A 27,967-nucleotide genomic window follows, 5' to 3' on the forward strand; every position below is an offset into this window, starting at 1 on the left:
TACACTCTTGATATATTCCCGACATTTCTGCAAGATTACCGTCAACGCAAATAATGCCTCTCTTTTACCCATGCGTCCTCTGAAGCCAAACTGCGTTTTATCTATCTGCTCCTCACATTCCTTATAAATTCGGTTTTGAACAATTTTCAAGGGAATCTTTAAATGGTGGCGAATTAGGCTTATCGATCTATAGTCATTACATGATTTGGGATTGTTGTTTTTTGGTAGAGGTAAAAATATCGATTTAAGCCATTACTCCGGGATGTTGCCCTCTACATATATGTGGTTGAGAATTCGGGTGAATCTCTTTATATTGCCGTCATTTAAGGGTTTTAACAGTTAAACTGGAATTTGATCAGGACCTGGTGCGTTTCCTTGTTCCCCGAATAGACCCTTACTACATAATTTATCTATATAATATATCTACCAAAATGCCACAGCTAGCTTAAAACTATCTGAACAAGAAACAAATAAATTCTGTATACAGCGCGGAGTACGGCAAAAAAACATAGTCTCTCCAAAGCTATTCACGACGCTTTTAGAACATACTTGTAAGAAGGCACATCTGAACGAGCATGGTATCAACATAAATGAAGAGAAGTTCAGTCATTTTAAATTTGCACATGACATCGTTCTTACAGCCGATCGTATGGATGATGCAATAACAATGTGAAAATTTATATTACGCTTCCTTGGAGGTCTGACTAAAGATTAATATGAACAAGACACAAATAATGACTAATCTGGTGCTAAATCGAAATAATGCTGTTGATGGAAGGGATATTGTGCAGACTACATCGTATAAGTACCTAGGATATGAAATTCGGTTGGGCAGAGATAACGAGATAAGAGAGCTCCCACGTCGCATAGCATTAGCCTGGGCAGCGTTTGGTAAATTAAACTATGTATTTAAATCGGAGCTACCCATATGTCTCAAAAGGAAAACCTTTGACCAATGTACTCACATCATATCAAATCAGATTTTAAAAGTAGTTAATTATTAATAAGGTATAAAATTATTGGCAGAAGAAAATACTTACGTAATAAAAATGTATCTATCAAACCCACCCATTTATTTATTGTAGTATGGTTTGTTATATTATACCAAATAAGGGAGCCGTCCTCAGTTACATTGGAAATAGGCCGGAATCCTAGGCCGGGATTAACTCCTATAAGGCTTCGATCTAATGTCCATTTAGGCACTCTGTCGTCTAATGTAGCAAATAAACCTTGCATACATATAGCAAATAAGGCAGCTAAGACAATGTAGAATATTGAGTAGAAAAACAGCAGCTGACCTGTAACAGAATAAAATTGTAAGTGTAATTCATCGCCTTTTGTTAATTTCTCTTCTAAAAATAAAAAAGAAATGTAAAAATTTAATTTAGTAAATGTAAATAATCAGTTTTTATCAATATTTAAATGTATCATACTAAACTTTTTTACTTTAGATCGTTTCTTCATATCTGTTATGTATCATTAATCGTACACAGATTTACGTGAACTGCAGTTTAACGTCGATTCAAAACGACCAAGTGTAGAAAAACTTTGATAAATGCAGCTTCGGGAAGTTTTTTAACGGAAATTAAAACTGTAGCTCATAATATTAGTGTGGCAAAGCAAAGTGTTCGGGTTCGGGTTCACAAATGCTGTTGATACTAGAGAGGCTCAGTACAAGTCTTATTCCAGAGATGCAGAGACGTTAACTGCGACGTATACGCATGTCTGGTTGATTACGAGAAAGCGTTTGATCGAGTACAGCACGTCAGGATGATGCAAATACTAAAAGAAGCAGGAATTTACAACAAGGATCTGAAAATAATTAGAAATATTTACTGGAATCAGACAGAAAATCTCAGAGTTGAAGGTGAACACACTGTATGCGAAAGTATACAGTGTGAGTATGCGAAAATCATGCGTGGAGTGAGGCAAGGCTTTATTTTGTCTCCTTTAATCTTCAATCTGTACTCTGAAAGAATAAACAACAACATATTTGCTAAACAACATCAGATATGAAGTTCTTATAAACAAAATCACGTATTAGAGTCAACAATATGGACTCAATATAAACGTCAAGAAGACAAACTTATGATAATAAGCATGAAAAGGATAACAGAAGGTCAACTCTATGTCAAACAATCCCCTGTATAAAGAATGACGCACTACAACTACCTCGGCACCATAATAAATGAAGAATGGACCAACAACCAGGAGATTAGAGCACGCATCGGAAAAGCTAGATCCACTTTCAATCGGATGGGACCTTCTTCATTAGTCACAACCTCTCTCTTGATACAAAAATAAGAATGCTGAGATGCTACGTCTTCTTTGTTCTTGTTATGGTGTTAAATCGTGGACCTTGAACGAAGATATGTACAGAAAACTGGAAGCATTTGAGATGTGGCTATATCGGAGAATACTTAAGATCCCGTGGACTGACCGAGTCACCAATGAGGAGGTCCTCAGAAGAATGAATAAGAACTGAGAGGTAGTGACCACCATCAAATCTCGAAAGTTACAATTCTTCGGACATATTATGCGAAATGAATCCAGATATGCTCTCCTTCAAGCCATCCTGCAAAGAAAAATATTTGGAAAACGAGGTCCAAGAAGAAGAAGAACATCTTGGTTAAAGAACCTCAGAATCTGGTTCAATACAACATCTGTGCAGCTTTTTCGCGCTGCTGCAAATAAGATAAAGATTGCCATGATGATCGCCAACATTCGTAACGGATAGGCACATCAAGAAGAAGAAGAAAGCAAGGTGTAACCATAAAAGCTGAAAAGAATGGCAATTTACATATTTTAAGTAATCTGGGTGTTAAACTCAATCTGAAAGATATTTTACAGTGCAATGAATTGGAATATATTCTGCTAAGTATACCATAATTTTAATTTTATCATGAGTGAAATGTTAAGAGGAAACTTATATATAATTACTTTTACTGTAGTAGATGATACTTATCTGATGCTATTGTTGAATAATTAGTTTTAAGTTATTTTGGCGGAATTGAGGGGAGGTGTTAAAATACCACAATTTCCGCTTGATCTTAAAAGTGACATATGTCATGTCAGATTGTAACTATAGAATAAGTCAGTAGAGTTCACTTGATGTTGTTCGTTATTGTATTGTAATAACCGTTGGCTATCAAGATTCTTATTATTGTTACGTAAAAATATGAGTCATAGTTTTAACCTGTAAACATGTTTTTATTCACATGCTTATGTTTTAGATTTTACGAGAGGCGTCTATTTACCTGAACGGACCTTCCAGAAAAAGGTCGAACCGATGCGAGAATACCCGTTTGCCTTTGCCGTTATAATTTCGCCGCTAGTCGAGAAGGCTGTCGATGGTTCTAGCGTAACGGCAATGGCATATATTAACAGGACATTTTATTTGGAGGGGACAGTTAATTCTGAGGCGCGCTCGCGAATTTAATTGTTACGTACGGATATATATATATATATATATATATATATATATATATATATATATATATATATATATATATATATATATATAAATTATTGTCAGATAAGTTAATATAAAAAAAAAAATAAATTAAATCCGTAAGTGTTATATATATTAAACCTTTTAATAAATTCACAACATTATTAAAAGTATTCAATAAATAGTGAAATATTGTTTGTTTTACTGCTTCGAATCAAGTAATCACTTCATTAACTTCGTCTCTAATGCGGTCTGACAACGACTATAGATTTTGTGGTTTAGCTATATAAACTTTTAATTTTAAATAACTCCATAGAAAGAATGTAAAAGTATAAGATTTGGAGATCTTGGGGCCACTCATTTGGTCCTCGTCTACCGATTTACCTCTCAGGAAAACACTGGTTTAAAAACTGTAAGATTTTCTTCAAAAGAATATGGACGAATAATTATTGTGACATTATTCCCGCCCTACATTTATTTTCTGATGATGTTGAATATGAGCTTCAGTCATCAGGTGAGGATAATCCTTACTCCAGTTAGGATTGTCCGACGACTTGACGTTGATTTGACGAGTTACTGAAATTTGGTTGATACAACGTGGATTGCGGTTACATAAATTCTTCAAAATGTCACTAAACTGCATATTTCGATCGGGATCATCTTCGTTAATGAGTTAAAACGTACAAGTTGTTTTATATAACATTAAAACATCGTCCTGCATAATATTTGTTTAGTATATAGTGATTTATCGGTAACGTCGTTTTTTGAATTATCAGAATTTGATTTTACTTTTGCTCAAAAGAAAAGGCTACAGTAATAATCAGTTTTAGTTTTGAGTTAATGAAAAATAAAATTAACATTTAAAGTAATTTGCATTATGTTTGTATTTTGTTGTTAAATTTGTGAAAAACATAAATAAAATAAAATTAAACAAAATAAACAAGAAATATTGTTGCTGTAATTTTCATCATTACCTCACCATTTATTATTGTGAATTTAACTGAACCTTACTATTTTGATGCTTTTTCATTAGTTGTTGAGGTAGTGTACGTTATTTATAGTTATTTATTGTACAAGACGATAAAATTGTACTTTATCTTCGAGAGCGTTTTTTAGCGTCGAGACGTCAGTTGAGACGCTAATTATGCTAGAGAAGATAATGCGATTTTATCGTCGTGTGCAATACAACATTTATTTCTATAGCAAGACTTCAAGTTCAGGTGAAAAATAGAATTTCAAAGAAAATTGTAATTTTTAGCACAAAAATCGCAATTGTGTTGCTCCGTTGCTAGGGATATGAATTACTCTGTCAACAAATGTCAAACAAATGTTACGTTTTGGTTTTTGTGGAGAATATTGTTGCGTTTTGTGTACAAAGTGAATAAATACTAAATGGATGGAAAGGAATTGACACAAGAAAAGTAAAACCTGCCATCAGATGTAGAAAATGCAGCGTTGGAAGCAGAAAGTTTATTGTTGTCACAAAAATCTAGGATGATGTATGAAAAAGAATACCAGTCTTTTAAAAAGTGGAAAAGCATTAAGAATATCAATGGCGTGAGGGAAAAAATACTTCTGGCGTATTTTTCTGAAAAGTCGAAGAAAGCGATGCCATCGTCATTATGGTCGTATTATTCGATGCTGAAGCGTACGTTGTTGGTGAATGAAAATTGTGACATTTCTAAATTCAGCAAGTTAACCACTTTACTAAAAAACCTGAGTGGAGGATACAAAGCTGAAAAGTCCAAAATCCTGGAGTCAGATGACATTATTAAATTTCTGAGAGAAGCTGCTGATGACGTCTATTTGTTGATGAAGGTTATTGCTATTTTTGGTGTGCATGGAGCGACTAGGTCCGATGAATTGTACAAGTTAGAAGTGTTTAACGTGGACGACAGAAAATCGGTGATAATTGTTTCATTATCTGATACTAAAACCAAGCAGGAAAGGTCGTTTTTGTATTGCTGACAAGAGTTTTTTTTTCAAATTGTGAGAAAGTATATTGCCTTGCGCCCCAAAAACGTAGCTCACAGTAAGTTTTTTGTAAATTACCGACAGCAAAAGTGCACTACTCAACCGGTGGGGATTAACACTATATGTATATATAATATCCCCAAGATTGCAGATTTTTTGAAACTTGCAAATTCAGAAATGTACACGGAGTATTGTTTCCGTCGTTCTTCAGCTACTATGTTCGCAAATTCTGGAGCTGATCTAGTAATAGTTAAACGTTTAGGTGGATGGAAATCGTCATCTGTTGCAGAATCTTACATTGAAGAGTCGATAAGCAATAAGATTGCTGTATCCGAGCAACCAGCAAACGTGTTGTGATGCTCCAAAAATAGATATTTCTATTAATTTTAATTGTAAAATTTCAGTTGTTTTTAATCCTTAATGTGTTTGAATTTGTAAATTTTATTGAATAAAAAAAACTATAAAACATTTTATCTACTCTTGCTGTTAAAGTGTCACTTTATCTACCCTTGCGGTTAAAGTGATACTTTATCTACTCAAAACAGTTGTTATAGCAACACTTTAACATTAGCTACGGAAAAAAATTATTTTAATTAATTGCAAAATGCCACCGCAATTTTCAATAGCAGAATATTCATACATTATTTTTGTTCACGGGTTTTGTGATGGAAATGGCAGAGATGCCAGCAGAAAATATCAAAGATAATTAAGTTCCATAATTTCGAGTTCCGAATCATCAAACGATTGAATCAGTCTTTAATTATTTAAAATCAAATGGAACATTTCTTAAATCAAAATCTGAACGAGCATTGGATCGTTTACAAGAAGGTTATATCATTGATGCAGTCGAAACAGATCCCAAAATAAGTACCAGCGATGGTTCTGAATCAAAAGTAGAGGGAGTATTAGGAAATAATAATTTAAACCCAAACCTAAAGTTGGTCTAACAAGTCCAACGATTGCATCTAGAAGATGAAATCACACGATTACAATTTGCTAGGTGAATTGTCAATAATGATCGCTTATTGTATAGGACCCGATTTACTGACGAAGCCCAATTGACGAAACCGAGGGATGAAATAAATACCTTGTGTAACTTATACATCTTGCAATTACTAATTTTAATAATAATAAGCCACAATTTAAGTTTAAAATAAGTATATTTTTGACGTTTTGATTTCCACTTTCAGTGTAGGAGTTTGCATCTACCCGACTGTCTGAAGACGTAGGAAATACAGAAATAACGTTATAACAGTCTTTTGATACCAATTCATACACGTAAGGTTTGACGAATTGTACTCATTTCGCTGTTAACTTTTATATTCGACGTTTCGTAACATATATACACTTGAGTGCACAATAATCGACTAAAAAGCAATATTTAAGATTACACCTTCTGTTTCAATGTAAGAAGTATGAAAATAAAAAAATCTAATGTGCAAACAATAACTTTATTATTGAATTTACAAAAACTGCTATTGCATTATTTGGAAGACGCATTATAAAAGCAATATGCAATACAAACAAAATTTCCTAAATATTCATCATTGGAACTAACGCAAGAAAGACGTTATGAACAGAGAAATCATCAATTACAACATGAATTTCTCAATTATTTAGTATATTACCACCCCTACTCCTAATTACACTTTCTAATCGATTCCACATGGATCGGATGACTTTTCTAATAAATTCTTGAGGCATTGCTTCCCATTCGTTATTAAGCGCAGCTCCCAATTCTATTATGCTCTTTGGTGCATGATTTATGCCCCGGAACTTAAATGTAAGCTCATCCCAAAAAAACCCAAGGTTTATTAAATGAGCGTTACCTGTACTCCCTTTTTCCTTGTCTAAGTATCAGTGTATCATGTTTAACCTAGAAATTGTTTCCAATATTATGACAAACGTCAGTTACAATTTCCAATCTCAGCGAATCTAATAATGACGTCTAGTTCTAACCAATGAAATGTTCGCTCTTATAGGAATCGTATGTAAAGAAAATCTGAATATTCCCGATATATTTTTTTAAATTTAAAATATGACAACAAGGTGAAAATTGAGTACAACCGTTATTGTAATTACTATTTAAATGGGAATAAGCCACAATTAAAGGTTAAAGTACGTTTATTGACGTTTCAATTTCCATTTCGGAAATCATTTTCAAAATACAAACATTAGTAAATTAAACAAATTTTGTTTTTTTGTTACTTGTTGAAAAATTCTTCTAATAATTTAATTTTATCTGACTCATTTATATTGTCAATTCAGACATACATTATACATATATACATAATAATCTCATAATTTACTATGGAATCACTAACAGGAGATTTTTACTGTCATCACGGCATGTGTTTGTTTTTTTAAAGACGAATTACATGCTATGATTTTTTCTGACGGATATTTTCAAGTTAAAGTTGATTTCATGTAATCGAATGAACTATCTTACAAGTAAAGTCGTCCTTGGAACGGAACTCAACAATATTGGCAATATCATTTTTAAAGTCGTGTACTTTAAAATGTATAATGTATGTCTGAATTGTCAATATAAATGAGTCAGATAAATTTAAATTATTAGAAGAATTTTTCACCAAGTAACAAAAAAAACAAAATTTGTTTAATTTACTAATGTTATTTTGAGAACGATTTCCGAAGTGGAAATTGAAACGTCAATAAACGTACTTTTACCTTTAATTGTGGCTTATTCCCATTTAAATAGTAATTACATTAACATGCCACTAGAAAATAGCTTCAGAACAATACAACCGTTATTGTTTGACTTTTCATATCTGCGTGTTTTTTATATTTGTTTGTAAACTGGTTTTTAGACTTTTACCTATTACAAAATAGTTTTTAATTTAGTTTCGGATATATCGTGCAAGGTGTAGTGGTTATCACTGTTGTTAACGACTTAATGATTGAATATAATAACACAGTGCTTATTATAGTATGTGTAAATTGTACGCAATCAGATTTAAATTTCGCACGAACGGCAATGCGGTCTGTTGATTTCAGGACCGTTACTTGGGTGCTTAATTAATAAAATAGCTAGATGTATTTTTATACGGCAACAAATATTTTTTATATATCTTAATATCTTGCCTTGCCTTTTTTGTACATATTTTGAACTTGAACTAAATGAATATGGCACGAATTAGTTTTTGCTTATTATATAGGGTGTGTCAAAAGAAGCGGGACGGTCGAATATTTTGCGAAATTTACATTGGATCAAAAAACTGAAAAACACGTTTTCAATATTTTTTCAAAATCTATCGAATGGCACCCAACACGTCTCCTCACTTCGACACCCTAGTAAAAAGTACTGCACTTATTCTCGCCTTATGAACGCACTTACAAGAATCTTCGTCTAGTGCCAACTACACTAATGAAGGTTGGCTATAACCATTGCAACTTCGTCCCTATTTTCTGCTTTCCTTAAAAGCGTCTGTGTGTTTAACCCGGTCCAGTCGCGAATGTTTTCAGCAAAGATATTTCCCTTTTTCCTTTGATTTTACCCTTTATAATCAGCTGCAAAAACTAGTACTTCTCATTTCTAATTATGTGCCCAAAATATGCTGTCTTTCTCCTTTTAATCGCGGTCAAAAGTTCTCTGTCTCTTCCCATTCTGTGTAAGACTATTTCGATCGTAATATCATCGGTCCATGGTATTTTCAAAATTCTTCTAAAAAGCCACAAGCTCAAAAGCTTCCAGCTTTCTCAATAAGTGAAAATTAACAGTCCAAGCTTCGGCACTATAACGAAGAATAGAGTGGATATAACATGAGAGTTTGGTTACCACAAATTTCCTCATCTTCAAAAAGGCTGCTCTTGATTGCTCTATTCTTGACCGAATTTCTGATTTCGGATTTAGATCTTCAGTAATACAGACTTCTATATCTTCACAATATCTTCAATATCTTCACAATAACAGTATCACAAGTTTTGTTCAGTAGCGTTTGCAGGTCTTTCTCATTTTCAGCGATTATGACTGTATCGTCGGCATAACGAATGTTATTTATATTTTCACCATTTATCTTGATCCCTTCTGTACAGTTTTCAGATGATTGTGTAAATAACTCTTCGGAGTATATCTTCTTCTTCTTTGAGTACCGTGCCCAAGTTTTAGGCGTGGGTAATTCGTATGACGATTTGCCGATATCGTTCTCGATCTTGCACGGGATGTAATAATTAATCTACTGATAAGCCAGTCCATTGACGAAGGTTTTGGAGCCATGAGTATTTCTTCCTACCAATTCCTCTTTTTCCGTCGATCTTTCTGTTGAGTATCACCTGCATTATCCCGTATCTGCTTCCTTTCATTATATGCCCCAGATATTAGAGTTTTCTCTTTTTTATCATCTTTATTAAGTCGCCTTCACCTTGACCTACTCTGTTCAAGACTTCTCTGTTTGAAATGTGTTGAACCCATGATATTTTAAGCATTCTACGATATAACCACATCTCAAAGGCTTCTAATTTATTCATCATTTTAACCTTCATAATCCAGGTTTCCCATCCATATAGTAATACAGGATACACATAACAAGTTTAGCTGAGAATTGCTCAGAATAGATCTAAGTTTCATAAATGCTCCTCTTGCAATTTCTATACGAGTTTTAATTTCTTCATCCGGATTTAGTGTCTCGTTTATCCTACATCCTTGGTATTTAAAATGGTTAACTTTTCTTATTGGTTCATTATTGACAATTAGTTGTATAGCGCCGAGGTCTTGTTTACTAACCACAAGTAACTTTGCCTTTGTTGTATTTATGCTTAGTCCGTTATTAGAGCATTCTATAGTGACTCGATCTATAAGGAATTGAAGATCTTCGATACTTTCAACCGTGATCGCGGTGTCATCTGCATATTTGATGTTGTTAATAGTTTCTCCCCCGATTCGAGCTCCACATTGCCCTTCCAAGGATTATCCAAAAATTATTTCTGAGTAAACGTTAAACAAAGTTGGGGACAACACACAACCCTGTCTACCATCTCTTTGAATACAAATTTTGTCTGTTTCTGTGCCGTCCACCAGAATAGAAGCTTCTTGATTCTAATATAGATGTTGTAAAAGTCCCAGATCTTTATCATCTATTTTAATCATTTCTAGATATTCGAACAGGCTACCATGTTGAATCCTATCAAACGCCTTCTCAAAATCTATAAAACAGACGTAAATTGGTTTCTGTACTTCCCATGTTCGTTGAAGTAGTGTTACCATTGGGAACAAACCTTTCCTTATTCCCAATTCTTCTCTGAAACCGAATTGTTTATTTCCTATTGTGTCTTCACATTTCTGCTTGATTCTATTAAGAATTATCCTAAGAAGTAGCTTGAGAGAGTGACTTGTGAGACTAATTAGTCTAAAGTCTTTACATGATGATGTATTAGGTTTTTTTAGAAGTGGGATAAATGTAGACTTCAACCATATTTGTGGCAGTGTTCCAGTTTCGTATGTGTGGTTATAAATGTTTGTTAGTTCTGAGACATTGTCGACGTCTAGAAGTTTAAGCCAGTCTGATAGTATTTGGTCAGGGCCTGGAGATTTCCCATTTTTGCTTTGTTTGATGGCTTTCTCTACTTCTGCTTTTAAAATACTAGGACCAGTATATGTATACTTTGTGGTGTTGAGTGGTGGCTTCGTATCCAGGAAGAGCTCTTTTATGTAGTTGGCCCATTCTTCCTTTTTTTCGTTTAAGTCGAGAATAATTTTACATTTGTTGTTTCTCAGAAGGTGGGGAGTTCTTTTTCCCTGAGCGTAGGTAATTTCTACGTAAGTTTTTTGTGTATATTAAACTCGTCATGTTTTCTTTGTAGTTCTTCCATCTCACGACATATCTGTTCCATCCAGACCTCTTTTGCTCGCTTAACCTCGTATCTTATTTGTCGATATATTCTCTATATATATTCTCTATATATTTCTCTATATCTCATCTTTATTTTTACAATTTCGTCTTTCTGCTGAATAAGGTCTAGTATGTTATGGGTCATTCAATCTTTTTTCTTTACTGGCTCTTTTTCTGATTTCAAAACTTGGTCTGCTATAGTAACCACGGCGCAATTCATTATATCTATATTTTGTCCGATATTTTCTTGTTGAGATCTTTCTAGCTGTTTTTTAATGTCATGATTTATCTTATTTCCGAACTCATCTGCTATTTCGGCATTTCTTAGGAGTCGATTAATATGTTTTTTCTGAGCTGTCGGGGTTTTTATTATTTTTAATTTTAGTTTGAATCCAGCACAGAGCAGATTATGATTAGTTGCTGCGTCTGCACTTGGGAATGTTTTGCAGATGTAATACTGTTTCTAAACCTTTTGTTAATGATAATGTAATCGATTTGATTTCTGATTACCTTTCCTTCTTGATCAGCTGGAGATTTCCAGGCATATAGTCGTCTTTTAGGTTGTTGAAACAAAGTATTTGCTATAATGCAATTCTCTTCTTGGGGTGTAGTGTTGTGTTATAGAGGTAGCACCTTCTATCGGAACGACCACATCGAGCGTCATAGACGGGAGATGGTTCTTGATAACTGGTCCTCATAAGACAACTAACTCTCACTTATGGCTCCACGTGCCACACCCCGGGCAACTGCATTGGTCTGCAGGCTAAACTAAGTGAGGGTAGCCAGATATGGCGACAATTCCACCGAGCGATTGCCGGTATAAGCAATCCCCCACTTACCTACCAACGGCTTCGGGCGGAAGAGTGGGTAAGTGGTAGGGCACTCTTTTGTCCTGAGACAGAGAAATCTGTCTCGAAGGCGGATGAATCAAGGAATGGTCAACGGCGTAAGGATACAGAAGGCAACGGGAAACCACTGTATTAATGATCTTTAAGATTCCCTAGTATAATCATGATGGCAAATGTCACATCAATCACTCATGTTACTGATCATGGACCTCGGAACCCAAGATCCGGCAGGAGAGGAAAACCACAGACAGACCATAGGGCCTCTCAGGTCGTGAACCAGCGAAATCCCTGTGTAAGTAATGTCAATCACCTTAAGATGTTAAGAATAGCGACGTGGAATGTAAGAAGCCTCTTTGCAGCAGGTAAATTAACTAATGTAGCCCTTGAAATGGAAAACCTTAAAATTGATGTCCTAGGTATAAGTGATGTACAGTGGCCAGGATCAGGAAAATGCACGAATAATAGTGGAACACTTTATTATTCAGGCACCATCAGTTCAACTCATCGTTACGGTGTCGCTGTCTTGGTATCAAAGAAAATCAGTAACTGTGTAACAAGCTTTACTCCCTTCTCTGATAGAATAATGGCACTACAACTTCAGTCAAATAAACAAATTATAAATATTATACAAGTATATGCTCCTACGGCTGATAAAGATGATGATGAAATTGAAAGTTTCTACTACGATCTAGAACAAATTCTAAAATCAATGAAGAAACATCACACTACAGTAGTAATGGGCGATTTTAATGCCAAAAATGGGCGATTTTAATGCCAAAATTGGACATGGATGTGTGGACGGTTACGTGGGTGACTATGGATTAGGAGAACGAAACGAACGAGGAGACCGTATGGTACAATTTTGTCAAGCGGAGGAGTTAGTAGTTGCTAACACTCTTTTCAAGTTACCTAACAGACGACTGTACACATGGAAATCTCCGAGTGACACCAAAGGTAGAGTAGTCAGAAATCAAATTGACTTTGTCCTTGTTAGACAAAGATTCCGCAACTCTATACTCTCAGCTAAAACCTACCCAGGAGCAGATATAGGCTCGGATCACAATCCTGTAGTAGTCACATTAAGAATAAAACTAAAGATCATTCAAAAACACATACAGAAAAAAAATGACGTGAGAAGACTGAGTGAACAACATATAAAAGAGAAAACAATAGTGAACATCAAAGAAAATTTACAATATATAGAGAAACTGAATAGAAATACTGATAACATAGACCAAAAATGGGAGAATATTAAACATGCCGTAATGCTGGCAGAGAGAGAAAATTTAACACCGAAAGAAAGGAAACATAAAGAATGGATGAATGAGGAAATACTACAGTTGATGTGTGAAAGAAGGGTACATAAAACAAATAATCCGATAAGATACAAAGAAACAGATAAACTGATAAAAAAGAAAATAAGAGAAGCTAGAGAAAGATGGCTAAGTGAGCAATGCCAGGAGTTGGAACAACTGGAGCGAAAATATGACTTTTTTAATGTACACAAAAAGATTAAAGAAATGACAGGAAGGAGAAGAACAACACAGACAGGACAGATCAAAGATACAGATGGTTTACTCATAACAGATTTACAACAAAAAATGAATCGATGGACAGAATACATATCACAACTTTTTGATGACAAAGATAGACAAGAAATCTCAAACGAATATACAGATGATACAGGGCCTGATATAATCAGAGAAGAAATAGATTATGCAATCAAACAAGCGAAAAGTGGTAAGGCCCCCGGTCCTGATGAAATTCCCGTAGAACTGCTCAAACTTATGGACGATGAATCTATTAAAATACTCCTAGATCTATTTAACACAATATATAGAACTGGAATAATACCTAGGGAATGGCTCCGTTCGACCTTTATACTACTGCCAAAAAAGGCAAATACAAGGGAACGCAGCGAATATCGTACGATAGCTTTGATGAGTCATGCTCTAAAACTGTTCCTGAAAATAATCCATAATAGGATCTATAGGAAATTAGACGTAGACATCAGTAACACTCAGATGGGATTCAGAAAAGGGCTGGGTACAAGGGAGGCTCTGTTTGCAATGAACGTTCTCTCACAGAGATGCTTAGACATGAACCAAGAAATTTACACCTGCTTTATTGATTTCGAAAAGGCCTTTGACAAAGTACAACATGAACCACTAAGACAAATTCTAATAAAGAAAAATATAGACAGCCGAGATATTCGAATTATATGCAACCTATATTGGAATCAAACAGCAAATGTGAAGGTTGAGGGTAGGCTAACAGAAGAAATTCAAATCCGTCGAGGAGTCCGGCAGGGATGCATCTTGTCGCCACTTTTATTTAATCTGTATAGTGAAGCTATTTGTGAACAAGCACTCGAGGAAGAAGATCTTGGTCTGATAATAAATGGTGAGACGATCAACAATATAAGGTATGCTGACGATACGGTTCTCCTAACGGGAACGCTAGTAGAACTACAACATCTCGTTCAAAGTCTCAATATATACTGTAACAGTTACGGCTTGAAAATTAATTTGAAAAAAACTAAATTTATGGTAATCACGAAATCAAAGAACATCAGAGCTAATCTTGTAATAGACAATACAACGATTGAGCGTGTGTCCTGTTATAAATATCTAGGTGCTTGGATCACAGACGATACTGATCAAACAAAAGAGATTAGATGTAGAATAGAAATCGCTAGATCAGTCTTTAATAGAATGCGCAAACTCTTTTGCAATCGTGATATCAATATAAAGTTACGAATACGAATGCTGCGGTGTTATGTCTTTTCTACCCTGTTGTATGGAGTAGAGGCTTGGACACTAAAACAGTTGACCACAAAAAACATCGAAGCTTTCGAGATGTGGTGCTATAGGCGCATTCTCAGAATATCATGGATGGACCACGTCGCTAACACGCAAGTACTCCAAACTTTAGACAAAAGATGCGAAATTCTAAATGAGATAAAAACTAGAAAGATGGAATACTTGGGGCACATTGTGAGAGGTGAAAAGTACGAAATTTTAAGAAATATTATGCAGGGCAAAATTAAGGGCAAAAGAAGTGTGGGAAGAAGAAAAATATCGTGGCTTCGTAATCTACGTGAATGGTTCGGGTGTAGTTCGATTGAACTTTTTAGGCGCGCTGCTAACAAAGTCGCAGTGGCCATGATGATTTCCAATCTCCGCTAGGAGTGGCACGAGAAGAAGAAGAAGAATTCTCTTCATGCTAGAACTGTATTAGTCTCTGCCCTCTTTCGTTCCTTTCTACAAGTCCATACTTTCCGGTTATATCTTGTGTTATTTCGGCACCAACTTTTGCGTTGAAGTTTCCCATAATAATCCGAGCTTCATGTTTTCTTGTGTTTCTCAAAATTTGTTTAATTTGGTTGTAGAATTGCTCAATTTCTTTATCTGGTTTGTCAGCTGTTGGTGCATAGACTTGTATTATATTAATATTCATTAATTTATGTTGAAGCTGTATCATCATGATGCGATCATTGAAAGGAACGAATTTTCTAATACAGTTACGAATTTCTTCTTTGACAATAATTGCAACTCTGTTACGTCTGGGTCCTTATGCCTTTCCCGAGTGGTAGACAATGTATCCATTGCTCTCGAATATGTTTGAACCTAGTCATTTCGTCTCGCAGATACCTAGGATAGGAATATCTAGTCTGGCCATTTCCAGCTGAATATTGTGTAGCTTCGCGCCTTAAAACATAGTTGTGACGTTTCACGTAGCTATCTTGTGGACTTCCACGACACGGGGTTTTCGTGGGTTTACGACCTGAGGGTCCCCGTGGTTTGGTTGTGATCTTCCTCCCCTGCCGGATCTTGGATTCCGAAGTCCATGATCATTAAAAGTATGCATACTTTCTTCCTCTGTCATGGGAAGCTGTACTAGAGATATCCACAAGGATCTTTAATGTAGTGGTTTCTCCTGGCCTTCTACATCCTGATGCCGTTGACCATTTCTGGGTTCCTCCGCCTTTGAGACCGATTTCTCGGTCTTAGGTCATCAGAGTGCCCTACCACTCACCAACTCATCCGCCCGAAGCCGTTGGCCAGTAAGTGGGAGATTGCTTATACCGGCAATCATTCGGTTTACCCGTAACCCTAGACAAGGGGCCCTTACAGGGTGCTTTCACTCGGGCCAGCTGAACCTTTGGTTTGTTGTAGAGGTGTTACTCCTCTTCAGGCAGAGTTCGGAGTATATATTAAATAGTAATGGTGAAAGTACTCATCCTTGTCTTACACTTCTACTTATCTGTTTGTAGCATTTCTATTTCCCCTTGTATGTATTGAAACACCGAAAAATATTCTTAATCTTTTGACTCGCTGGGATTGATAATATAAACATTTCTGGTCTGTGTATAATAACACTAATTGATTTCTTTTGATGTTGATTCCGCTTAATAATGCGCGTCACAATAAATATTCACTTGGGTTGGTGGGAAAGTAATGCGAGATTACTTTCCCACCAACCCGAGAGATCACTAGAGATTTCTCACTATGTTATTATCATATTTGTCTACTCCTTTTCTTCTTCTTCATCAGTGCCTTATCCGGTCCGGATGTTGGAGATCATCAAGGCTATCAGGGTTTTGTTCACTGCTCTGCGAAACAGCTCCGCGGAGGTTATCCCATACAATTGTCGGAGGTTTTTCAATAACGAGATATGACGGCGTCCCGGTCCTCTCCTGCCAAATACTTTACCCTGCATAACGAGTTGAATAATTCGATATTTTTCTTCGTTCCGCATCACGTAGCCGAGGTACTCAAGCTTACGTTGTTTCACTAAATTAAGCACTTCTTTTTCTTTTGACGTGGGCTCAACGTTGGTGACATGGTCCACACAAGATATTTTTAGTCTCCTCCTGTAGATCAACATCTCGAATGCTTCAATCCGCTTTTCAGTGGCTTGCTCAGTGTCCAGGCTTAAACTTCATATAGTAACACTGGAAGAATGTAGCACCTCACTATCCGCATATTGGTTCCCAAACTGAGATCACTGTACAGCACAGCAAGGATCTCAACTTGATAAATGTAGACCGTGCCATTTCAATTCTGGATCTAATCTCTTGAACGTAGTTCCATTGTGAGTTGAGGGTAGTTCCGAGGTAAGTGAATCTGTCGACTCTCTGGATCTCTTCGCTACCTGCCATTAGTGCCCCGTTATCTAAATTTGCACGGCTGGCAACCATGAATTTAGTTTTCTTAATATTAAGGTCTAGTCCGTATGTTACGCTTACAGTTCTCACTCGGTCTAGTACGGCTTGTAGATCATTTAGGCTGGTTGCTAGTAACACAGTGTCATCGGCGTAGCGGATATTATTGATGTATTCACCGTTTATTCGGATTCTCACCTCTAGGTTTGTGAGGGCTTCAGGTAAAAATTTCCTCAGAGTATATATTGAAAAGAGTCTTCGAGAGCACACAGCCTTGCCTTACTCCTCGCATGATCTTCGCTTGGTCGATCAGCTGGTCTTCGACCTCTGGTGCTGACAACGGTCAAATGCTCCTTTTCGCTTTAAACATTCCATGAGAATGTTATGTTTAACTTTCTCGAAAGCTTTCTCGTAGTCTATAAATGCGACGTAAAGATCTTTTTGTTGGTCTCGACATTTTTGAGCAAAAGTTGTGAAACTGTACAGTGCTTTTACTCTTCCGAAGCCATTACGAAAGCAAACTGTCCATTACTCATATCCGCTTAACACTTTCTGAATATTCTTGCATGTATAACTTACAAGATTGGAAGAGTATAAAAGTAAAAGAGTACAAAAGAGTAGACGAGTAGAGCAAAAGAAGAGTACAAGAGTAGCAAAGTAGAAGAGTAACGTGTGAACGAGTAGAAGAGTGGAAGAATAGAAAAGTATAGTAATAATAGAAGAAAAGAAAAAAATAAGAGAAGAAGAAAATGACGGAGAAAAGCGATATAAAAAATTATAATACCTATTAATGGATTAAATTAACAATGATCTAAATCGAGTCATAAATATTTCTAAATTTTGTAATTAGAAACTAGAGTCAAATAAAAAAAGGAAATAAAATGATACATTTTAAAAACGTTATGGAATGTTAATATGTGGCCATTCTAAGCCGAATTGTAGATATACTTATTTAAATTTAACTATTAAATAATATAATACTATAACGCTTTTAACTGTTTATACTTCATAATGCTGTCATCAATTAACACATTAGATAATAAACCATTTCCTGGACATGTTATGTACAAAATACCTTTATTCCAATTAATTCTTCAATGGTTACCTAAAAAAAGGATGTAAGTCGCTAATCAATGGTCCGAGATTTATTCGGTTTACACAAATGAGATTATTATCAGATTTTAAATTAGATTAGATCGTTGTATAATATCTGGCTTTGTGGGTACTTAACAGCTAACCTTGTCCAAATACGACCACACCACAGATACAGAGACGGCTGTAAGGTACAATGAATAAAGTTTCGTAAAGCTATAATGTTAATGAAATAATGTTAATGAATGAAATTATAATTATAATTATAACTATAATTAATTTTTTTGCAATTTTATTACTGACTATAGATATTGATGGATAGGATGATGGATAGGAACTACATCTTTACTTCTTAATTATTGCTTTATTACTCTTGTAGAGTGTCGTATCTTGAAAATTAAATATTAGATTATTGGATATTATTATTAAACCAAGAAATAGAAGGAGAAGTAGATTAACATTGCAATGGAAAGAAGAAATGAGAAGAATATTAGAAGAGAGAGCCATAAACGGGGGGAATGGAGAGATCGAGTGAAGTGAAAATAAAAATGCGGGATGCAGCAGAAGCTGTAGGACTCCTAAACACACATACACTACACATGTACGGTGCCAGTACGTTTATTAGCCACGCTAAATTGAGATATATTTTTATAAAACAAACTTATATATTACTAATAACCTTTTAATTATATCATATTAGTGTGTAATATTTAGTAATTTTTATTAGAACATTGGATTATAATGAAATAGTGCTTGATATTCACCAAAATAATAAATTTTGCTCTCGCCGTCTATGTGTAGTGAGACAGAAAAATGGGTACAAATTAAACCATGGTTTTTGGCGCAGTAAATGCAAAAAATGTATTCCGTATGTACAGGTACATTTTTTGAAGGATTGAGAGTAGCAATCAGGACTCTATTTTATGTAATGCGGTTTTGGGCAAGTCAGACGCTAGTTAAAATTGCCGCAGAATTAATAAATTTGGAAAAACGATCTGTTATACAGGTATATCGGTATTTGCAAGATGTGGTTTCTTGGAAACTTTTACAAGAGGAAGAACCATTTTTATTAGGTAAAATAACAATAAAAAAAATATTAACATTTAGTTACTTTCACATTCTTATTATTGCAGGTGGAGAAGGACAAACAGTTCAAACTGATGAAAGTGTTGTAACCAAAAGAAAATATAATCGTGGTAGAATAATTAAAGAACAATGACGTCGGTAGGTCATCTCACACCCCAGGAAGGGAACTTGTATATTTTTATCTTAATAATATACACCGATTAATATATTTTATCTTAATTATTTTTGTTTAGGTTAGGATAGGTCATTTTACACCCCAGGAAAAAAACTTGTATATTTTATCTTAATTAGTTTCGTTTAGTTTAGGATAGATTGAGTTCTCTTCCTGGGCTATGAGATGACCTACCGACGTCTGTAGATCACCATCTGTCTGCTAGACGTAACAAGACGTTCAATATATTATTTTTAACATTTCCCACGATTTTCCGTATCGACCTTGCACAGATAACCTATTAATTTATTGCATATACTTCCAATTGTTGTATATTTACCACTGAAGGTAGTATAAAAACGTAAAGTATTCCACATTTAAAAATGAATCGTTAATATAAAATATAATATTATTGAATTGTCAATTTTTTTTATAATAACACCGCACATTTAAGTTCTTTAGTATTGAGAAGAATTACAGGAATTACGCTCGGAGATCAAAAGATAAGTGATGACATTAGAAGAAAATGTAACGTACAGTGAAAATGAATGAACACAAAATAGAAAAAAAGAATGGAATAACAACATAAGCAGAATGGAGAAGACCAGTGTCATCAAAATAACACGAGATATTCTTCGTTCACAAATTGTTGAGAGCACGAAATATGCCTCAAACTCATAAAACGGTCGTAAATCATAGGCGTTCCTAAGGTGTTTATTCATTAAATAATAATATAATGTTTTAATACTGTTATATATAATATTGATAATATTTTAATACTAATATATTTAGCAAAAAAACAATTAAAACTTTCACGACTAATGTTGGTTATTATATTATATTAATAAAAATAAGAATTTAACCATTAACAATTTTGTAAATAAGAATACCTTATCTCTTTGGATATTTCAATACTAATCTTCGCGTTTAATCACTTACAGTCAGTAAGTCTGTCTATTCACCAAGAGAGAAGACTATTGTCCTGAATGTTCACGATGCTCTGGTTTCTCAGAATCCCACAAACACTGTTCGCAACATAGTCGAAAGTTGTGCCAATATGACTGGCGTAGGAGAGTCAACTTTATATAAGTTCCTATCAGAAAGAAAAAAACACGGTATAGCTAACCCAAACACAAACGAACATTTAAAGAGAGGGAAAAAGCCTATTGAAATTGATGAAGTTGCCAAAAATGGTATTCGAAGGAAAATTCATGGATTTTTTTTCAAAAAAGAAATACCAAACCTAAACAAAATTTTACAAGAAGCTAGAGACGACCCGGATTTGCCTCATATCGGACGAACTAAATTGTGGCAAGTTTTACAAGAATTAAATTTCCGGTGGGAGAAATCAGACCGAAAATCACTTAGAAGAAATTATTTAAGATTCATACGAAAATTCCGGGCTGAAGAAAGGCCCATCTTCTACCAGGATGAAACGTGGGTAAACTTAGGTCATACTCTAAAAAAAATTTGGTCAGATAAAAATATATTAAGCTCCAGGCAAGCCTTTATGGAAGGTTGGTCTACTGGTATCTCCCCACCTTCTGGTAAAGGCAGTAGATTAATAATTTCTCACATTGGAAGTGAAAAAGGATTTGTTAAGCATGGTTTGTTGGAATTTCATTCCAAAAGCACAAAAGACTATCACGAGGAGATGACAGCTGATGTTTTCGAAGGGTATTTTGAGGAAATGATTGAACACATACCACCAAATTCAATTATAGTATTAGATAATGCACCTTATCATTCACGACTAGTAGAAAAACTTCTAACGAATGCGTGGAAGAAGCAGGATATTCTTGACTGGCTGCGGAATAAGTATCTGTCTTACGAAGATGGAATGGTAAAAGCCAAACTTTTAAAAATTGCCCGGTAACACAAATCTAAGTTCAAGAAATACGTAGTTGACAAAATGGCGGAAAGGCGAAACATCACAGTCTTTAGACTTCCACCCTACCACTGCGAAATAAATCCAATTGAACTCATTTGGGCACAAATGAAAAGTTATGTGGCTAGAAAAAATACGTCGTATAAAATACAAGTTGTACGTGAATTGTTATACGAGTCTTTATAACATATTACAAAACAAAACTGGAAAGATGCAGTAAGACATGTAATAGAAGAAGAACAAAAAATGTGGGATCTTGATAACATAATTGATGCGACCGTAGAGATTATTAACCTAATTATTAACCCTCAAGACGACTCGGATTCCGAAGTTGATCCTATTTATTTTGAATTTGAATAGTTTTCTAATCGTAATTATATAAGGTAAGCAATAGTAGTTGTAATCGTAAGGTATTAAAGGGGAAAGGCGCAAAATGTCGCCTGTCAAAATGTTCAATGTGTTTTAAATGTATCCATTTTTTTTTCAAATCCTGAGAAAACTAAAAAGCATTTTTGAAAAATTTAAAAGCAGAATGAAATATTTTTTAGAATAAATAAAAAGTTTCTTTTGCATGCAATATTTTCAATTAAAAATTATACTATATTTTCTCTTTTATTTTCACCCCTGTTACATAACATATTAAAATAAACATTGTAGAAGTTTTCAGGGACTTTCTGCCCTGAGTAATAATGTAATCTTTCACTCTGCGTTTAAATTTTTCAAAAATATTTATTAGTTTTTTCCGGATTCGAAAATAATGGATACATGTAAAACACATTGGAAATTTTTCCAGGCGACATTTGGCGCCTTTTTCCTTAATTAAATAAATGTATCTTTTACAAATTGCAAGAAACTTTTTATTTTTGAATAAAATAAATAAGTTTTATTAAAAAATACAATTTACATAAGTACAATTTAAAAAATATATTTATTTAGTTCAAATAAATGTTTCAATCATATACTCTACGACACTGGTCGTTCATCTCTAACCATTCAAAATACCCCCGTAATAGGATTATAAGGTATTGTATTCCTTCAGATATAAGGTGGGTTACTCGAAAACGTCTTAAACCGTCAGTTTTAGGTTGGTTTTTACTATTATATCGTATTACCTATCCTCTCTGAATTTCAGTTTTCTAATTAGGGTTAAACTTGTAGTGAGCTATCAACAAATTGTGAACCGACTGATGACAACCTTCCACAGAGAGAGGTATTAATCCGCCAATGAACAAGCAGAATTGCTTATAAAGAGGAATAAGAATTTCACTTCTTTAAAATTTAAGAAAACTTATTTTTTTCTTTAAAAATTTTGTTTAATGATTTTAGTAATTTCCAAAATTTGTTAAAATATAATACAGAATTTATTGATTATTTTTATTTATCATTATTATCTAGTATTTATGTTTAATTACTGCATTTAGATTATCATTATATTCTAATATAGTATGCATATAAGTCGATGAGCGGAGTAATAAGTGTTTATGTATGTATATTACGTAAAGAGAAGTATTCACTTCAAAAAATATATCATAAAATTTAAAGTATAGAGAATACTTGTGATACGATACATTTTTATAGATTTGGAAACGTCGCAGTCAGCTCTCAATATGGCCGCCTAAAAAGTGTAAAATTTTCAATTTTCAAAGTCATTTTTTATTTAAACAAATGGAAATTCCTCAATTTTTTTTTTGGAAGTAGCTTAAAATAATGTATATTTTCAAGATTTACAAAAATTTTTCCCGAAAGCGCGTGGCTAATAAACGCACGGGATGTACCCACATGTACATACATTCATACATAATCTTATAGATAATCGCACTGTTCTTATACATTTCAAATATTTATATTTCTCATATTCTTTTGAGTTTGTCTATCATAATGGGGCTGTATAAGTCGTTGTTTAGGGTATATTAATAACTTTTAACTTTTTGATGCCGGATCATAGGAAAAACATCCAGAATCCAGTACTGACTGGTGTAGGATTTGTACAGAAGGATTGCTAAATTTGGATCTGACCCCCATTTTGTTGCATATACTGATCGTAAGATTAATTCCTCTTTTCGTTTTCTTTATCAGATGGCTCCAATTTCTCAATCAAGGCCCGTCACAAAGTTAATAATCGGTGGACCATTTAGTAACTTCCTGAATTCTTGTGTTGTTTCAATAAGGTTAGCATTGTTATACTTTTTTAAAAATCAATTTATTCAAACACCAACTTGTTTACAATACTTTAACACAATGACAACTATAAACTTCAAAATACTCTTCTTCTTAAAGTTCCTATCCGTTCCGGATGTTGGCGATCATCACGGCTATCTTTACTTTGTTTATTGCAGCGCGGAACAGTTCAGTGGTAGTCGTGTTATACCACTGTCGTAAATTTTGAAGCCAGGAAATGCGTCTTCTTCCCGGTCCTCTCTTACCATTTACCTTCCCTTTGAGAATCAGCTGAAGAAGGCCGTAACGTTCTTGATTTCTCATTACATGTCCTAGATATTCCAACCTTTTAGTTTTGACGGTCATGAGAATTTCACATTCTTTCCCCATTCTACGCAGGACCTCCACATTAGTAACTCTGTCAACCCAGGATATACGTAAGATGCGCCTATAACACCACATTTCGAAAGCTTCGAGCCGATTCATAGATGCAACAGTCAGTGTCCACGCTTCCATTCTGTGGAGCAGAACTGTGAATATGTAGCAGTTCAATAGACGGCATTTTGTTTTTAATGATATGTCTCGACTGTTGATAACGGTTCTCATTCTAACGAATGCTGCTTTTGCTTTTATTATTCGCTGTTTACTTTCTGTTAGTGGTCCCATTGGCTATTTAAATTGGTGCCTAGATATGTATATTGCTCGACTCTTTCGATATTCTGTTGGTTGATTGTAAGTTGAGCGTTTAGTATTGGTTTTTTACTAATTGTCATAAATTTGGTTTTCTTTATGTTAAGAGCTAGTCCGTATCTGTTGCTGACTTCTGTTATGCGATTTGTTAATATCTGTAAGTCATTTAGATTATCGGCAAAAACTATAGTGTCATCTGCATATCTAATGTTATTCAACCATTCACCGTTTATTAGTATTCCTTTCGCACAACCGTCTAAAGCTTCCTTAAATACCCATTCAGAATAAATATTGAACAACAATGGAGACAAAATACAGCCCTCCACGTTCTATTGCAATTTTATCAGTTAACTGGTCTTCTATTTTGATTTTGGCCGTTTGATTGTAGTAAATGTTTCTGATAATTCTAAGATATTTGTTGTCAATTCCAATTTCTTGCATTAGAGTCATTAATTTGTCATGTTTTACTCTGTCAAATGCCTGCTGGTAATCTATTCAAAATACTACTGTTACTGTCAACTTCTTGTGATAATACACATTTTCTGACATTCCAGACATTACTAGACATTTCGGGATTTTTCGATGACATCTCGATCATTCTAGATTTCTTAAATACTTCTTCTTTTTCGTCAAGAGATCTTTTTTATATGGAATAAATCTCACGGAACTATCGTAACACTACTCTCTCCTTTATAGTTACCCGCCTCCAATAAATGGTCTGTCAGGGACCGATAGAAGCCAACAGGGTGGATCAGTTTCATAATATGGAGCTTATCTCCCAATATAAACTACCTTTGGTTTATTACTTGGGTTTACTTTTAGCTGAAAACTGGATGAGGTAGATAAGATCATTTATTTTCTTCAGGACGATGTACGGATCTTTCCAGATTCGTTAAGTTTCGGACAAGTCCTTTCTTACGTATGGGATTGTATAAACACACTGAGTCACCTCTTTTGAAAGTTGTACCAGTAGTTTGCATGTCAAGCTTGGCCTTGGATTTCTCACTTGAAGCTTCAAACGTTTACGAGCATATTCGTAGATTTTTTTCTAATTTTTCTTTCAAATTTTCGATGTCCGTCACTAATAAACGTCCTTGTTCGCAGGTAGGCAATCTTCTAATAATAAGATCTTGAGGATGCTTTATTTCTCTTCCGGTGATCATCATAGATGGAGAATAACCGGTTGCTTCATGTTCGGAACTTCTATAGGTTAACAAGAATAAAGGAATTAAAGTATCCCAATATTTTTGATTATCAGCGACAAACATTAAAAGGTATTGACAAACAGTTCTATTATGTCTTTCGACCATTCCATCTGATTGCGGATGGAGAAGGGTAGTGGTAGTACTCTTAATACCCAAGATTTTCAATTATTTTTGTCATAATTCTAAATTAAAATTTCGTTCTTAAGCATAATGTAACTCTAAAGGAACTCCATGTCTTGATATAACGTGTGTTCTGCTTCTGCTACTGTATAAATGCTTCTGCTACTGTGGTGGCTTCTTGATTAGGAAGGGGTGCAATTTCTGGACTCTTTGAAAAATATTCCATTGCGACCATTAAGTACTTGTTTCCTTTCTCTGTCATCGGAGATGGACCGAGAATATTCCCTGCAAATCGTTTAAAATGCTCTCAGGAAAAATATTGTGACATTTTACTATAATTTCTTGTTCTAGGGGCTTTTCTAGCGTTACATAAATCGCATTTCTTAGACCAATCTTCTATATCTCGGTGACAATTAATGAAGTAAAATTTGTTTCGAACTCTGGCCATTGTTGTTTTGACACCAAAATATCCTCCAAAAAGGCTGTTATGAAGTTCTTGCAACACACCTTTAATGTGTGATTTTGGCAGTACCACTTGTTGAACTGTACTTACTCTATCGGGACTTTCCCACTTCCACGTGAATGAGCTCCTCTTTGAGCTTTTGTTAATAACTGTTGTTAATAATCTAGATAATAATTTAAAAGGACATTTATTAATTCTTAGGCGGTTCGAAGTTCGCCGGCTCATCTAATAAATTATACATATGAATATTAAAAATTCAGCGAAATTCGGCGATATTGTAAATACATTCCAAATTTCCATTCCATTTCCCTCCTTTTCCTTCCATTTCGTTCCGCGATAATGTGCGACTTGTTTTATGTTCTCTGTCTGTGATATAATGGGCACTCGATATTAATGTGTTTTATTGATAGTTAAGCATTTTGATATGTATATGAGAAAAATATTCGTTTTTGGTTTCGCAATAATGTTGCCAGTTCTTCTGCCCTATATTGCAGACACGTCGTTCAGTCCATGATAGATTGACGGAAAGAAACAGGGTGAAAAAAATCATGTATAATCGACAGTACATTAAAGTTGATGGATAGAAGATAAGTCAAAGAAAAAAAAATGGTTCAGTAGGTGATAGATACTATAGATTGGCGCGAAGCTTTATATTAATCAACAAAATTGCCGTTTTTACTATTGTCTTTATACTTTTATTCTATTTTCAATCAAATTTCTATATAGCAGCAGTTTTTTTTGTGTATCTTTTTTCTTTTTCAGATCTCTTTTATGTTTCCTGTACAAAAAATTATAAAACATTTCCAAAATCAAAATAACTAATTATGATCAGTTTTGACATTTTGTATACCTAACGGCCATCCCCTCGTTAGGTACACAAATAGACTCTTCTGCTATGACTGTATAAAAAATATGGAAATGTTTTACTAAATAACTCTTTTTATCGCACTTTATTACAATAGTAGAACTGAGAATTGCAAAAATCCAACATTGTATTTATATGAAATTATATGTATATGAAATTATGATAATATAAATAAATATCAGTTGGTAGTAAGTTTAATTATGATATAAATCAAATACGATGTTTAAAAATAACAAGTTATATTAAAAAAGTAGAACAGTGGGCGGTACTATAAACTAGCGCGCAGCTTCATACTATGTTTTCTGTATTTTTAAAATTTAAATAATAAATTTATATTTAAATAAAGTAATTTTATTATTTATTTATTTTTTATATTTTAAAACAATTCAATAAATTATTATGTTCGCTCCTAACGTCACCTGTTAACGTATTAACAAAGCATATGACAAACTTATCAAATTCTGACCAAATATTAATAATAAAATATAAAATTTATTAAATAAATTAAATAATATATTCAAAAAGGCGGTCAGATAGCCAAGCGGGCCAGCGGCCGATTCTCATTCGCTTCACTGTCGAATGGTTAAGTGGATATCGGTTCAAGCCCTGGCTCGGTGTACAGAAAAATAAAAAAGGCTAACGCAGCAGTTTAAATGTTTAAAAATAATAATTGTATTTATATGCAATTATTTTAAAACGAGAATTCATATAAAAATTTTATACAGATGATTAAATGTTTTTATTAATCTGACTTATTAAATTTTGAAAATTGTTAGGAATCGAATATTTTATTGATATATATTCTTTTAATTTTTTACTTCTTATTTAATGTCTATATTTCGTTAGTTATTTTTCATACAGTTTTTAATTTAAACCTGATTATAGTACATATATGATGACTAGAAACGAAGTGATAGAGAGTAGTGAATCGATGTCAAGAACTGCTATTCTATGAAGCTACTAG

General features: G+C 34.1%; 1 protein-coding gene across 1 annotated transcript in view; it reads right to left on the minus strand.

Moving 5' to 3' along the window:
- The window catches only part of LOC140441781 (sodium/potassium-transporting ATPase subunit beta-1-like), a 123,593-nt gene that overhangs the window by 35,901 nt on the left and 59,725 nt on the right, over positions 1 to 27,967 (minus strand). Inside the window, exon 2 of the mRNA XM_072532697.1 lies at positions 1,041 to 1,298. Within this exon, the coding sequence (XP_072388798.1) occupies positions 1,041 to 1,298 (258 nt within the window). The remainder of the gene's footprint in view (positions 1 to 1,040; positions 1,299 to 27,967) is intronic.

Source organism: Diabrotica undecimpunctata, chromosome 5, assembly GCF_040954645.1.
Source record: "Diabrotica undecimpunctata isolate CICGRU chromosome 5, icDiaUnde3, whole genome shotgun sequence".
NCBI classification, from domain to species: domain Eukaryota; kingdom Metazoa; phylum Arthropoda; class Insecta; order Coleoptera; family Chrysomelidae; genus Diabrotica; species Diabrotica undecimpunctata.